The following is a 14,312-nucleotide window of genomic DNA, read 5'->3' as shown; positions in this document are numbered from 1 at the left end:
AGCCCCTAACCGCAGGCATGTTGCCAGCAGCCACGACAGGCACCCCTTCTTGGGTTTACCCCGGGCAGCAGCAGGAAACCTAGCCCAATGATCAGGTACGGTTCCTGGGTCACTCCAGGCAGGTCTTAACCTATCCTTATCCCACCCGGGATTCTCCATCCCCGTTACCTCCTTAAGCAAAGCAACTCCCCCCATTCTGCCCTTTCTCTCTGGACCAGAGCCTCTCAATCCTCTTCGTGATGCCAATTTATGTCCCAGCCATCTGCGGAGGGTTCAGGATTGAGAATATGGTCGGGGGTAGAAAGATAAGAAAGGTTTATTGACTTAACAAAACACAACTACCTGTAGTAACAAGACAAGCAACGACAGACAAAAGCAATTCACATCGGCAAGTTATTGGCGGTCCCCCCTGATGCCTGATACACAGCAAGGTTCTCTTAGTTCAGCGAAGTCAGGTGTCCCTGAACAGCACTGTCCAAAGGGGTACCGGGAAGGACCCTCGAATGCAGTCCTTGGGCTCCTCGAGGTCCACAGGCCCACGGATCCAGGCAACAGCTAACTAATCCCTTTCACAGAGCTGTATCTTTCTTTTGAATGGTTTCCAGATATTCCAGCCAATTTAAAGCTTCTGAATGGTTTTGATAATGTACGACCACTCAGATTTTATTTACTTCAACTGTCTTTAGACTGACCAATAGCAGTACAAGCCTTACATTCCTTTGATAAGGTAATTTTAACTATTCCAGAGGGCCTTACTACTTCAAGGCTTTGCTAAATTTACTAGGCCTTACTTTATACAAGGCCTCACTACATCTTAGACTTAAATTAAGCTTTTAGCAACAACATATAGCTTAATATCTAAACAAATACAGAAAAAACACTTGGTCTAATCTTCATAGAGCCTTCAGCAAGCACCTTTATTACACAGGCACACTTTTTAGCTGTCACAGATGACAGGAGGCTGCTGCTGCCACCTGAGACCGGTGCTGGGCGCAGCCCGCGCCCAGTGCTGGGAAAATTGCTTTTGCCACTGGGCCCAGGCAGCAGTGGCAGCTTCCTCTCATCTGGTGCACAGATACAGGGGCCCGCACCCCCAGAAGGAGTCTGGTACAGCTTGAGCTTGAAACAGCCAAATTGAAATGAAACAAAAGGCTTTGAAATGAAACAAGGATACTTGAAATGTTTCTAAAGTTTCAAAATGTTTCGAGTTTTGAAGCTGGGCTTACTTGGCTTCAGCACCAGTCCCAGGTGGCAGCGGCAGCCTCCTCTCATCTGGCATGGAGATCCAGGGGCTCACAAACCCAGGAGGAATCTGGCACAGCCCCTCAGCCCTCCCGGGGGCGCGGGGTCCCGGATGTGCATACTGGATGACAGGAAGCTGCCGCTGTTGCCTGGGACCGGTGCTGAAGCTAAATAAGTTTGGCTTTGAAACTTGAACTGTTTCAAAACTTTCGAAATGTTTTGAGTGCCCTCATTTTGTTTTGAAGCTGTTTTGAAGCCTTTTGTTTCATGTCAAATTTGATTTTTTGAGCTTGAAACACGTCGAAACAGCTTCAAAATGAAACACCTGGCAAAATTTCACACAGCCCTAATAGAGACAGTACATATATAACACACAGGTGATAACAGAACCTTTTACTTATTCCATATGGCTGATTCATGAAAAAGCAAAGTTCAGAATTTATTCTTTCACTTGTTACCTTTCTTGCTGCTTAGCTACCTCTATGCTTAAGCATAGCTTTGAGCACTCACAACTGGTTACACAACAGAGATATCAGTCTTAAATGATAGCATAAATCTATAGAATAGCTTTACTCTACTGGCAACAGTCTCAACAATATCCTCTTTGGACAGTGTTAGTGATGCTATATTTAGTTGCTCAGTTCACTACTGATATCCTCACTGCGTGCATTTACATGTGCCTCTTTTAAGCAGGCTTAGCCTAAAATCGCCATTTTTAAAGCACATTAAGGGTGTGCGTCTATATGTGCGTGCCCTTAATGTGCCTTAAAAATGGTGATTTAAGGCTACATGAGCCTAAATTTGATACCTGCTTCATGCAAAGCAAAGGCGCATTAAGTTTAGGCATGCATAAATGCACGTGTAAATACATCCATTGAAAATGAAGAGATGCTTCACTGTACTATTCTGTGATGCTCCTTGTATTAAATCATTGAAGAATAGGCTCTGCCCTTTCTGAATGCTATGAAATTTAGAAATAGCTCAGGATGACTGTCTAAAAATATTAATATCCCCCCAACACCACCATCACCACTGTCACATATACAGTTGGTAGATGTTATATTTGACATGGACGATGGGCTAAAGAATCACTAATACAAAACTATAAGGTGTATACAAAAGCAGAAGATACAAGTGTCATCATATCATTAGTCCCTTAATTGTTGTATTACTCTAGTGAACAACAATTTCAGGATGGAGCTTGATAAATGTACAAATGGGATTATATGATGCAGTGCCTGTAGAAGTACACCACCAACTGGACATGGCAACTCAGGATATCCCTTCAGTCCTATATCCTGTGCTCCTAAAGGATGTAATTTATTTGTCATCTCCCATCTCCTCAGCATTATTATCAATGGACACCTATCTGGCCAAGCCAAGCTCTCATATTTGTGGCATAAGAAGTCAGCACACTTAGACATCTATTCAGTATATCTGAGGCCAGGTGGCTACAAAGTGAGCCATTGTCTGCACCTAGCCACAGCTGCAGCTTATATTGAAATCCCTGTCTGTGGCTGCTAGAAATGCATACGATTTGACCAACATGGAAACAATTCAGGAAGGTCTAGAGGGTTTGTACTAGATCAAAACCCATTTGCTAAATGGTAGGGTATTTAGTGGTTAGTGAGCTGGCTTACCCAAGGGTGAGCAAGTGGGAGACATACCAGGGTCAGAAGCCAGGAAATGCAAGATACCAAGGAGGAAATGGGACAGGAACAGAGCAGGGGCTAGGAACAAGCACAGGAGCTGAGGCAGGAACCAAGGAAAGAAAGGAGAACCAGGATGAGGCAGCAGTCGGGACAGGAGCTGGGAGAGAGGGTTTATAAACAAACAATCCAACCAAGTGGTGTTTTAGACAGTTTCCCTAGTACACTGGTTTGCCCAATCATGTCAGAGGTCATATCGATGTACTAATAGTTATATTTTTCTGATAGACATTTCCAACATGGTTTGTCAACACAAGAACTTTATCACAGGTTTTGCAAACCTGATCAAAACAATTAGAAGGCTGCCCCCTGTTAATGTTTCCCTTGGAGGAACATTCCAATACCTTGTAGCAAATAGTGTTCAACAATATAGTATGATGGTGAATTGGATGATGCTGATTTTTAAGGCAGTTTTGGCAAGGCAACGATCTTTTATTGGTGCCACAGTATAGGGAGTCTTCCTTCACAAAAGGTGCTTGTATAGAAATGGGCAAGCCAGGTGCAAGGAGCAAGATCCTTCAGGAACTCAAGGTGGAACATTGCCATGCAGTGAATCTGCTTTCAGATTCTTCAGCACTTTATCAAGTTCCTTCACCAAGCTTCAAGGCAGTTCCAGCTAGATTCTTTTAGAAGGAATAGTCACCTTTTGTTGAGTATCTGTCATTTTGTGCCTTTTCAAAGGGATTATTCTGACTCTATATGAGTTGGAACCTGGTTGGACATGTCTTTGAATGACTGTTTCTGGCTTGATTTTGGGAAGGGAAGATCTGATGTTATATTTTTCAAACAGATGCAGCGGACAATGTTTAGTGACTCTATCAGGTCTGTCATGTCTGAGTTAACAGATTCTATGTATTGGTGGAGCAGTGCCATGCATTCTGTATGCTAGGCAGAAGCTCTGTGGGATGGATGCATGTGCTTCTTTAGATAACACACTGCAGAACTGACTGTAAACTTCTTCAATAGCATTATAATGAGAAAAGGTGGTCACATTTGGTCCTAGAGTGTTGGAGTAAGAGTTCCAGTTTGCCTTATGAAAATTCCATCTAGGCTTTGAGGCTCTTTTAATCAAGCAAAGTGGAGGCCAGTATGGATCAATGAGAGTTGGCATTGACTGCAGGGATAATGGACAAAACTAGCTCAGGTTAGTCTTCAGCTGAGGGGACCCAACAAAGGTCAGGAGAGAAAGCATACGACCATATATTTGACCAAAATGTACCACATAGTTTGCAATCAACATTATCTGATAAGTTTTGGAAATCTGGACCCTGTAAAAGGTCTTATAATGTAAATTTGAAATATTTCTGTTGAACTAGTTGTCAGTTTAGTCTGCATTCAACCAGAAAAGTGCTGTTCTAGATATCTCTTTTACAGGTATCAATAATTATTCTGAAGGTGAAAATCTTTTGTCATTGTATTTTATAGTATGTTGAGAGAATGCTTAGCAATCTGAAAAAATGCCTTTCAGGCATTGTCTTCCACAATACAATATGGTTTTATATCACATATAAGTAGTCTATCGAGAACTATTTTTATCTTTACATCCTCCAGAATGACTATTTCTACCTCTTCCAGACTTTATTAGGACAAACTAGATTCTTGATTAGAAAACATAAGGTTTTCTTGTTAGCTGCTTGGCCTTTCAGTATACCTTGGTTTACTGAGAACTTTTAGAATTGCCTAAAAATGTATTTCCAGAAAATGTTATGGCTTTGTGATTTCTGGGCTCAGTCTATAGGACTATTCTTAAATATAGTGAAAGATTCCCCAGCCAGACTACTTTCTTATACCTATATCTTTCCTGGACAAATGCAAAGGGTTGCCAATATATTCCATGCTAAACATGATACATGCTCTGGTGCTCTTTTATGAAATTAAATCTTTCTTCAGCAAGGGAAAACCAGATAGCAGGACATGCAACTATCTGCTGTTGCTTGTTGTCTGTTGATTACTATTCTGGTAAAAAGCTTGTTCACTAACCACTTGGGTTTCTGTCAGAGCATTCCCTAGGTACAGCACTTACATTTCTTGCTTGGCTTTCTCTCTGGGTTCAGAAAACATTGCCAATGACCCTTCTTCCTCTGCATTCTGCTCTTCTGGACTTGTTTAGTGAAACGGAAAAAATGGGAGGGAGAGAAGTTAAATGAAGAATTGTTTGCACATCATGGAAGACATGGAGGTGAAAACCTCGATATCTGGCTCCCTCTCCCTGTACAACAAAGGAAGATGAATGAATCTTTCAGCTCCATGAAGGAAAGTGAAGAACCTAATTTCCAGCTCTTCTGCTCAGGAGGAGAGGGAAGAGGATATGAAGACCCTTATTCCATTCACTGAAGGAAAGCAGATAGAGAGTGAAGACTAAGTACTTGTCAGCCCTTCCCTGTCTGATGGAAGAACATATTAAGGTTTCTGTGTCTTGCTGCCTTGTCATCTTGGGGGATCATCAGGAGCAAGAGTGGTGATCTTTAGGTACCAGGATATAGGCAGGGTCCAGAGCCAGGACTTAAAGTACAGGGGGCACATCTACTTAAAGTACAGGGGGCACATCTACACATGCTATTAATGCAGCTGAATAAACTTCAGCACAGTTTGTGCCAGAGTCAGCTGCTTCTCAGGTGCAGAATCTTCACAGGGGCCCAGCCCCTGCAGTCTAGCACCCTTGTGCCCCAGCCAGCCCTCATCACAGTCTATACATGTGTTTGAGTGCATGTAAGTACTCCACTGTAGGATAGTATTTGTCCCAGACAGTTCTATCCTACAGTGGAGTTAATTAGTTTAATGTACTCTAATACGGGCGCACACATAAACTGTGATGCTTTACTGTGGAGCTAATTAGTTAACTGCAGTAAAGTGCATGTGTAGATGCACCCAGGGAGATTAACTGTAAGGTAGGCAATATGGTCATGAGGTATGTCAGCCATCTAAATCCACATATCATATTTCTGTTAAGAGTGCTCTATTAGTGTAGCGAATATGATAATGTTAATTATGCCATACTGACTGGGCTGTAAAGAAAGTGATGTGCAGAAATCAACAATATCATACATAGTCCTGAAGTCTCAGCAGGACTATGTGCATTCAAATATTACAGGATGGCAAGCAGGATTTCTCTGGCCCTTGCATTTGTCCTCCCCTCTTTGTGGCATCACTGGTTCTGATCTAGCAACAAAAATGTTCAGTAGCTACTGAACTGATCATCCAAGTTGCATTCTGATCGTATCCCACTTACTTTTCTCATACAGATATCGACACAAGTACCTAGACAGTCATCTCTGCTCTCCAGGCGTTCACCTCTTCTGTATCGCAATTTTATTCCACCTGTGCAACACTTCAACCATCATCGGCAGCAACCAAAGAACCAGTTCCTCAAGAGCAATCAATTCAGGGTCTCTCACCCCAAACCCAAGGTACTTTACCATAGGAGCTTGCAACCCCGAGGCTATCATCCATATGCCAGAGTGCTTTTTTCCCACAAACAGCAACCCCAAAGTCAGCACCCACTCATCAGGGCCCCACATCCCAGAACTGAGCAACCAAGGGAACAGTACCCACAAACCAAGACTCAGACACCCAGAGGCCAGTGCTCACAACCTAGGTTCCAGCAACTCAGGGGTCAGCACATCAGAAGCCAGCAGCCACAGCCTAGGATTCAACAAGTTAGAAGTCAACATCCCCAAATAAGGAAACAGAGACCCAGAGGTGAAAATTCTCAAGTACGGATTCAGAAGCCAAAGGACTCTGACCTGTAACTGAAGACTTATTAACCCAGAGAACCCAGTAACTTGCAACCCAACAACCCTGAAGCCATCAGCTATAATTTAGGACCCATTAACCTTGTTGCTGATCCTGGTGATTCTACCTGTAATCTTCCTCCTGCTTCCAGTTTAGGAAATGATGTCTTTGTCTCTGCTTCCCCTTGCCTCTTCTATCTACAAGGATTTTAATTTTTTTTCTTCCCTTCATTATTCTGATCCATGTTTGTGGCTTATTTCCCTTCTTGTTTAATAAAATTTCCACTTATAGTTTTTTAACCAACTGATTTAAATGTGTATCTATGCAACATATTCCTTAACCTCTGTGAAAATAAGGACTTGATTCTAGGACTTGATTCTACCACCATTGCTGTTCTTAAATTCATCATTAAATTTGGAACCTTGTTTTCTATGCACAATAAGGTGAAATTTAAAATGATTAGGTGGGACTTGCCATGGATGATTTTATTTGTTAAAAAATATCCTTTCCTTGAGTATTGCACTCAAGTATGTGCCATGTCTTTTTGGATAAGCTGACAACATAGAAAATCACTTAAGTCAGCTGTTCATATATTAACCTCATCAAAGTAAAAATGAATATAAAATGCCCATAGAAGATGAAAACTGGCTCTTTTGCATTTGCACAGATTAATTTATACCATAAAGAGAAAATCTAGCAAATCATTAGGGCTGTGCAAAGCTTCAGTCCCTGATTTGATTTGGAGGAGACTTGGCCTGATTTGGTGGTTGAATCTCTGAATCCAAACTGAATCAGGAGACCCTTTAATCTCTCTTAATTGAATTGGAACCCTCTGAATTGAATCGGAGAGATTTGGAAAGATTTGCCGATTTGGACAAAGACACAGCTTTAAATTCTTTTTCTACATACCTCAGGGTACCAGGTGGCTTGTGAATGCTGAGATGCTGGGGTGGATGGATTGTCCTACAGGAGCATGGGGGGCTCCCCAGCACGCTCAGCAGCAGACCTGGAAGTGGACTGGAAGTATTTCTGGTCCACTTCCGGGTCCACTGGGGAGCGCTTGGGGAACCCCCTCCCACCCCCCAGCTCAGCAACTGGCACCTCCTGGGTCTGGCGGGGGCACCCAGGGTGTCCCCATGGGTGATCACCAAGCCAGGGGGAGCATGGGGGGGTCCACTGCTGAGCACGTGGGTGGCCCCCCCACGCTCCTATGGCAGGCTCCATCTGCCCCACCATAGCAGCATTCATGAGCCACACCTGGTACCTTGAGGTATGTAGAAAAAACATTTAAAGCCGTGTCTATGGCCAAATCACTGATTCTCTGAATCAGCATTGAGTCTTCAGATTCAGATTTGGCTGAATCAAATTGGGGACAGTAATCCAAATCAATGAATCAAATCACTGTCCCCATTTTGGGCTGAATCCAAATCTGAATCGAATACAGCCCATTTCGCACACCCCTACAAATCATCATAGGGCAGATAAATGCTATGGCAAAAAAAAAATGTATACAATATTTTATAAGTGATATATATCAAACCTAAGTATTAAACCAAGGAGAAAATTGCCAACAAGCAAAACAGGAGTTCAGGTGTATTTGTGGAGATGCACTAGAAGATCTCTCTAAATACATTAGCTAAGAGAAGGTCAAAGGAATATAAGTGTTACAGGATTCTTTTTAATTGCATATTTTGTTACTCTCAAGATGTGTCTACACGTGCATGTAAGTGCAGCTAAATTTAATGCGGATTAAGCTAATGCCCATTAAGTGATTTTTGGCAGGTGTCTACATGTGAAGGGACATGGCACTGAAGTTAGTGCCAAGTCCCTGCAGCCCTGCCATGTGCCCCTAGTGTCTGGGCAGACCCAGCACTAAAGTTAGTCTACTCGTGCATTAATGCACTTTAATCGTGCCTAAATTTGATGCCTGCACTTGCAGGTATGAAATGTAGGTGTAATTAGCCTAATTTCACCATTTTTAATGCACACATGTAGACACATACCCGTAATGTGCATTAAATTAGGCTAATGCACATTAATGTGTCTCGTGTAGATGCACCTTCAGTGATGATAATGAAGGGTGACTGTTACTCGTGGTAGTAGGGTTAAGTTGTAGGCCAAATATATCTTTGGAATTAAGATATCACCAAGGCATTTTGATTTGGTTGGTCTATCCTTTTGAAGCACCATCCAGTCAGACAGGACTTGACTAAAACCTACTGAACTCAAAGTCAATGGGATTCTTTACATTGACTTATTGCCCCGGTATGACAAAGCACTGTGCATCATAACTGACTTAAGTAGGCAGTGAAAACATTCAGGATTGGGTACTCAAGTCTATAGTCTCCATAACTAGTCTCCTTAATAGACCATAAAGGTCTCTATCATAAACAAGATGATCGCTTTGCAAACTTCATGCAGTTTGACTATGGGATAAATTCATCCCTGGTGTAAATCATCTGACTTGGATAGACCTGTATGAGGCTGGGATATGGCACAAAATCTTCACTCCCTATTTTTCAATCTAAAGCAAGTCACGGTTCCATTGATGTCGATAAATATATTTTTCTTTTTAACTACTATAAATGGCATTCTATAAACTGAAAATATTATTTAGTCATGGTTATCATTTTATACTGGAGAAGAAATAAATGGTGAGTAGCAGCAACATGTATTACTTTAGATATAACTACAAAGTGACTCCATGGATTGTTTGGGGAAAAAAATTAAACTATTAATGCTGAATTAAAAGGCCAATAAAATAGAAATACAAAACAATGCCAGCAAGTAATTTTACACTTAAGGGTATGTATTGTTTTGACTTTCACTGGTCTACCAATGTTTAGGAAGAAAAGTTATAGAGATGACACAAGAATAAGAAAGAGTCTTCTATCTTACAGACACAATCACAATATTTTTCAAGTGCTCATTTGAGGAATCATGTAATGATCATGTAATGCTCTTATTTTAGGTAAGATTTTTTGGGTGGAGTATATCTGATGGCTATAATTGTTGAAAATTGCTGGCATAGATACAGCCTGCCATTGATGCGATGATGTATCTGAATTTCTAGAGATTTTTTATAGATAATTTTACGCTGGGCATACATTGATATAAATAAAATAAATTTGGACTTAAAATGTGGGTAAAGATCAGTTTGAAAAGCAGACTAGGGCAGTGGCTTTTAACTTTGGGATCTTTAGAAGCTCCAGCTGTTGTTACAATTAGCAAAATGTGTAGAGCGACAGATACATTTGGAAAAAATCCTACCAGATTTCAGCTGTTAATATTGAATTTTAGCTTGGTAATAATAGACAAGCCTTCCGCTTATCACACATTTCCAAACCATCAGTTTGTGAGGAGCTGTCATCTGTCAAATCAATGTAGACATCAAAACTCTGCTTCATAATGCCAGATGTGTGCACATCATTCATCTCATTGATGTCATCAGAATTAAAAGTGACTACAGCACACTTGTAATAGCGGAAACTTTTCTGTCACTGATTGACGATTAGTATCTAAAGCATAGTTAAAGAATTCAACCCTGAAATGAGCTACAGCAGACACTAGCTTTATCCTGAGCTTCAGCCATGGATTTTCTGCTTCCTTTTTGTGTTGTTGAAGTGTTGAAATAGATGGAAAGATTGATTTGGTGGCTAGTTCCTCGACCAGCCCAACAGGCCATGCAAATCTTTTGTCAGTATGAGAGTCTCTTGGAAAGCACTTTCATGACATTGAGGGCAGCTGATAAGTTGTGAAACTTTTGAATGACAATATTCAGTGGCAAAAAGAATTCCATGCCAGGACTGCAGAGAGACTGGTGTTTGGCACAATCTCTTTAAAATACATTTTTAATAAATCACTCCTGCTGGATTGTTCTGGTGTAACAAATTCATGGGAACAGTCAGGGATCTACATTTGCTAAATATCAGATTCAAGCAATCCTGTGTGCATGGAGAATTCTGAGACATTTCTGAATTATGCATTTTTGGTCAGTTTCTAAGGCTTCGTGATCATTAAGTAGTATAGCAATAACTTTGTCTTCAGCTCCTCAGTATGATTTGTACCATATAGACCAGTGATTCTCAACCAGAGATTCTTTTATGGGTGCTGTAGGGAGCTGAGCACTGTTAGGTATGCAAACACCTAACATGATTCACAAGATAAACTCAGAGATTTCAGATAGGAATCCATAGCGTAAAAACTATTTCTGACCAGGCTGGTCTTCCTGAGTTCTTTACAGCAGAAAAATTGCTTTAATATTTTTTCATAGTCAAAATGGAGTGAAATCTAAGAACTGGAGTTTTCCAAGGGATGCCTTAGGTCTAGCAAGAGATGCTTTCAATCTAACAAGGAGTTCCATGAGTCTAAAAATGTGAAGATCCACTCTGTAGACAGTCTATAATATCTAAAAAGATATGCCTTCAGAAAATATAACATTTGTCCTATGATTTTTACAACTGATAGCCACATAATTTATTTCATAATTCTGTAGGTTTTTCTGCAGACAATGATCTCAGACTTTTACAGAAGCAATTTGTCTCAGATGCTCTGACATGATGAACAAATCTAGCTTAGCAAACCTATAACTGAAGAACCAGGAAATACTAGATAGCCTTTGGCTGTAAACTGAATAACTCATATCAGCTTTTAATGTTGGAGGTAATACTGACCAAAGAAAGCTCTCATGGGGTCTGGAAACGAGTGGTGACTCAGGATGATGAGAAAGAAAAGAAAATTTCTCAGGCTACTGCTAAATAGACATTAAGTTCAGCATGATCCAACTGAAAGGTCCCTGAAAAGTTCTTTTAAGCAGAGAGAAGTCATCTGGCCACTTCCCACTAATCCCCCTCTTGAAATAATCAGTTAATAAACTTGTTAAATTTAGCAAATAGCACTATGCTTTAGCAACATGAAAAAATGGAGAAAACACTCAACTCAGATTCATGTTTGAAACAGAAGACAGCTGTCTTCTGAAATGCTCCTAAAATAGTTATATTTATCTGACATTTTTAATGACTCCCAGCACTTAAAATCCAGAACTGTATACAAAAGCAATGTTGCCCACATTTGTTATCTAATATTTCCTTCTACAACCTATTAAATAATATATGTATACCAGATGCATTATTTAAAATATTAAATATGGGCAGAATACCAAGAGATATGGATTTCATGTGTTTACACTTCTAAGTTAAACAAACTAAAGGAAAACTATTCAGTAGTTGAGATGTATCTTATTTTGGGTCTGATCTAAAACTTCAGTGAAATGAATGGAAAAATTTCCATTGAGTTCAATGGCTTTGGGGTCAGGTGTTCTTTGAGTAACTCATTTTAAGTTTGATAGGGGACTGGGTCAGATCATCTAGGATCAGAAGGAGCACAAAGACAACCTTTGTGCCCTAGCACTTCCAAGCTACACTGTACACTCCTTATCTTAGCCAGAAGATCTAGCGTATTGGCTTTAAATCCCAGTTGTGAAATTATGTTGGTAAAAACACACAATTATACTTTTGCAGATCATTTTATGTCTTTTTAAACTCCTTAATACCTGTGCTGCTTGCCTACTTAGCTTTTTTAAGGTTTAAGTATCTGAAGAATTTATTTTTGGTTGTGTTAAGTGAGGACTCTGAGACTCATATTCTACTTTGTCTTATCCCCTTCATATGATATTTTGCATAGACCCATCTGTAATTAAGGTTGGAAACAACACATTTAATTTTAATATACAGGGTGTGTTTTCAGAAGTACTTTCCATGAGCCTAGCTCTGGTTCTTCCATGGCCTTCAGTGGGAGCCGAGTACTTTTGAATATCTCATCATAAATAAACACCACATAGTTACACAGCCTTTCTCTGGATATCACTTCCCTTTGATGTGTTTATTATTAATTTTAGTATTAAGAAACAAATGCCATATGTCCCACTTTTATTTCTGCTTGTCAAGTATTTTCAATAAGAAAGATCAGAAAAGAACTGTCTGACACAGTCTTTAGTGGAAAAGCATGCATGTTACAAAGTTTACTGGCAATCGTGAAACTGAAGAAAGTACCTATCATCAGTGTGCCTAGTATGAAACTCCTATTGAAGTCCTTCCTTCCTTCCTTCCTTCTGCATTGGACGCTTTGGATCAGGCTTGCTTGGAGCTGCGTGGGGCGATCCTGAGCATAAGACTCCCCGCCTTCGTATCTATTTCTTTTCTGACTCCCACCTGTCTAAAGGTCTCTTGCTTCCATTTATCTCCCTTTCTGATTCTTTCTTGCATTTTTTCTTCTTTTTCTCTGCTCTCTTTTTCTCTGCTCTCTGTCCCCTCCCCCTTTACTTCTGGTTTCTTTGTCTGCAAGTTTCAACTTTACAGCTTTTTTCGTACTGTTTCTTGTTTCTTTCTTTCTTTTCTGCTTGTTTGTTGTGGGGAGTTATCTTTTTTCTATATCTTACCTTTTGAGGGGTGCTCTCAATCCCCCGCCCCCTTTTCTTTTTTGACTCCCTATGTTGGGTTAAGGTCTTCATAGATGCCCTAGCTGGTCTCCTAGGACAGCGTAACATATGTTACGCAGATTGTGTTAACATAGTCCCAGTGATTTACCTGAGCACTTCCACCCTGGTCAGTAGGGTGTATGCGGAGGGCCTGGACATCGGGGGCGTACACTATCTTGTCATGCCCCTAGACACCCAGGCAGTGAGGGTGGTGATTTCCAATGTGCCCCCACATGTGACCGACCAGGAGCTGGCCAAGGAACTTTAGCTCTATGGGGTTCCTATGAGTCTCTTTTGCCGACTGACGATCAGAAACAAGGACCCAAAGTTGAAACATGTCCTGTATTTTCAAAGACAGGTTTTCATGCTCCTCAGGGAGGGCCCGCAGTCTCTGCCTTGCTCTTTGAACCTCATGTTTGATGGGCAGAGGTTTGTGATTTATTGTTCCTTGGGGGAGACCATGTGTTTATAGTGTGGTAGCTCTTCCCACCTAGCAGCCCAGTGCCTGCAGGGGAAAGCGACCAAAACATCGGTGACTGCAGTGGTGCTGACAGATGGCACATCCACTTCTGGGACACAGGCCCCGCCCAGTGAGGACAGGAGCTCTTCCTGACCTCCTTTCACCCCTGTTCCATCCAAGGAGGCTGGGGTCTCTGGCATAACAGCACCATCCAGTGGAGGGGCTAGGACTACTCCCCAGACCTCTCCCCCACCCATTCCACCCAGACACAGTCAGTCCCGCAAGCACCCATGGCATGAGTTTTGCTTGTTCGCAGCTTGAGGGGCAGTTCCCTCCAGACCCCTGCACTTATCTCCTTGAAACTTTACAGGCATTGTGACCTCAGTAAGAGCTACCACCTCTGCAGTTTTCACCCCCCTGTGGTGTGACACACAGCCGTGACATGTTTGGCTTTCAAGAATTTGGGGTACAGTTCCCCCTAAGCCCCTAAATCAATATTCTTGAAACTTGGCAGGTTTTATGCTCTCAGCAGAGGCTACCGTATCTGCAAGTTTCATTCAAATCAGACAAGAAACAACAAAGTTATAGCTATTTCATTGATTCCCCTTTATACCCTACGGCTGGATCTCTGAGGTGGCTCCGAAGCTTCGGAGCCACTTCGGCCAGATTGAGGCAGAAACCCCGGCTGGAGCTC

At 41.4% G+C, this 14,312-nt stretch overlaps 1 protein-coding gene across 4 annotated transcripts in view; it reads left to right on the top strand.

Moving 5' to 3' along the window:
• Window positions 1-14,312, top strand: part of IGSF5 (immunoglobulin superfamily member 5) — an 84,286-nt gene that overhangs the window by 58,059 nt on the left and 11,915 nt on the right. Inside the window, exon 9 of one of the 4 annotated variants that reach the window (XM_014520398.2) lies at window positions 6,194-7,053. The exons of the other annotated variants lie outside the window; for them this stretch is intronic. Coding sequence (XP_014375884.1) covers window positions 6,194-6,700 — 507 coding nt within the window. The 3' untranslated portion in view covers window positions 6,701-7,053. Of the gene's footprint in view, window positions 1-6,193; window positions 7,054-14,312 lie in introns of those variants that run through there. 4 annotated transcript variants of the gene reach the window in all.

The sequence above is a fragment of the Alligator sinensis genome, unplaced genomic scaffold (assembly GCF_000455745.1).
Source record: "Alligator sinensis unplaced genomic scaffold, ASM45574v1 scaffold424_1, whole genome shotgun sequence".
Classification (NCBI taxonomy): Eukaryota; Metazoa; Chordata; order Crocodylia; family Alligatoridae; genus Alligator; species Alligator sinensis.
This window is presented reverse-complemented; position numbering and strand designations above follow the sequence as displayed.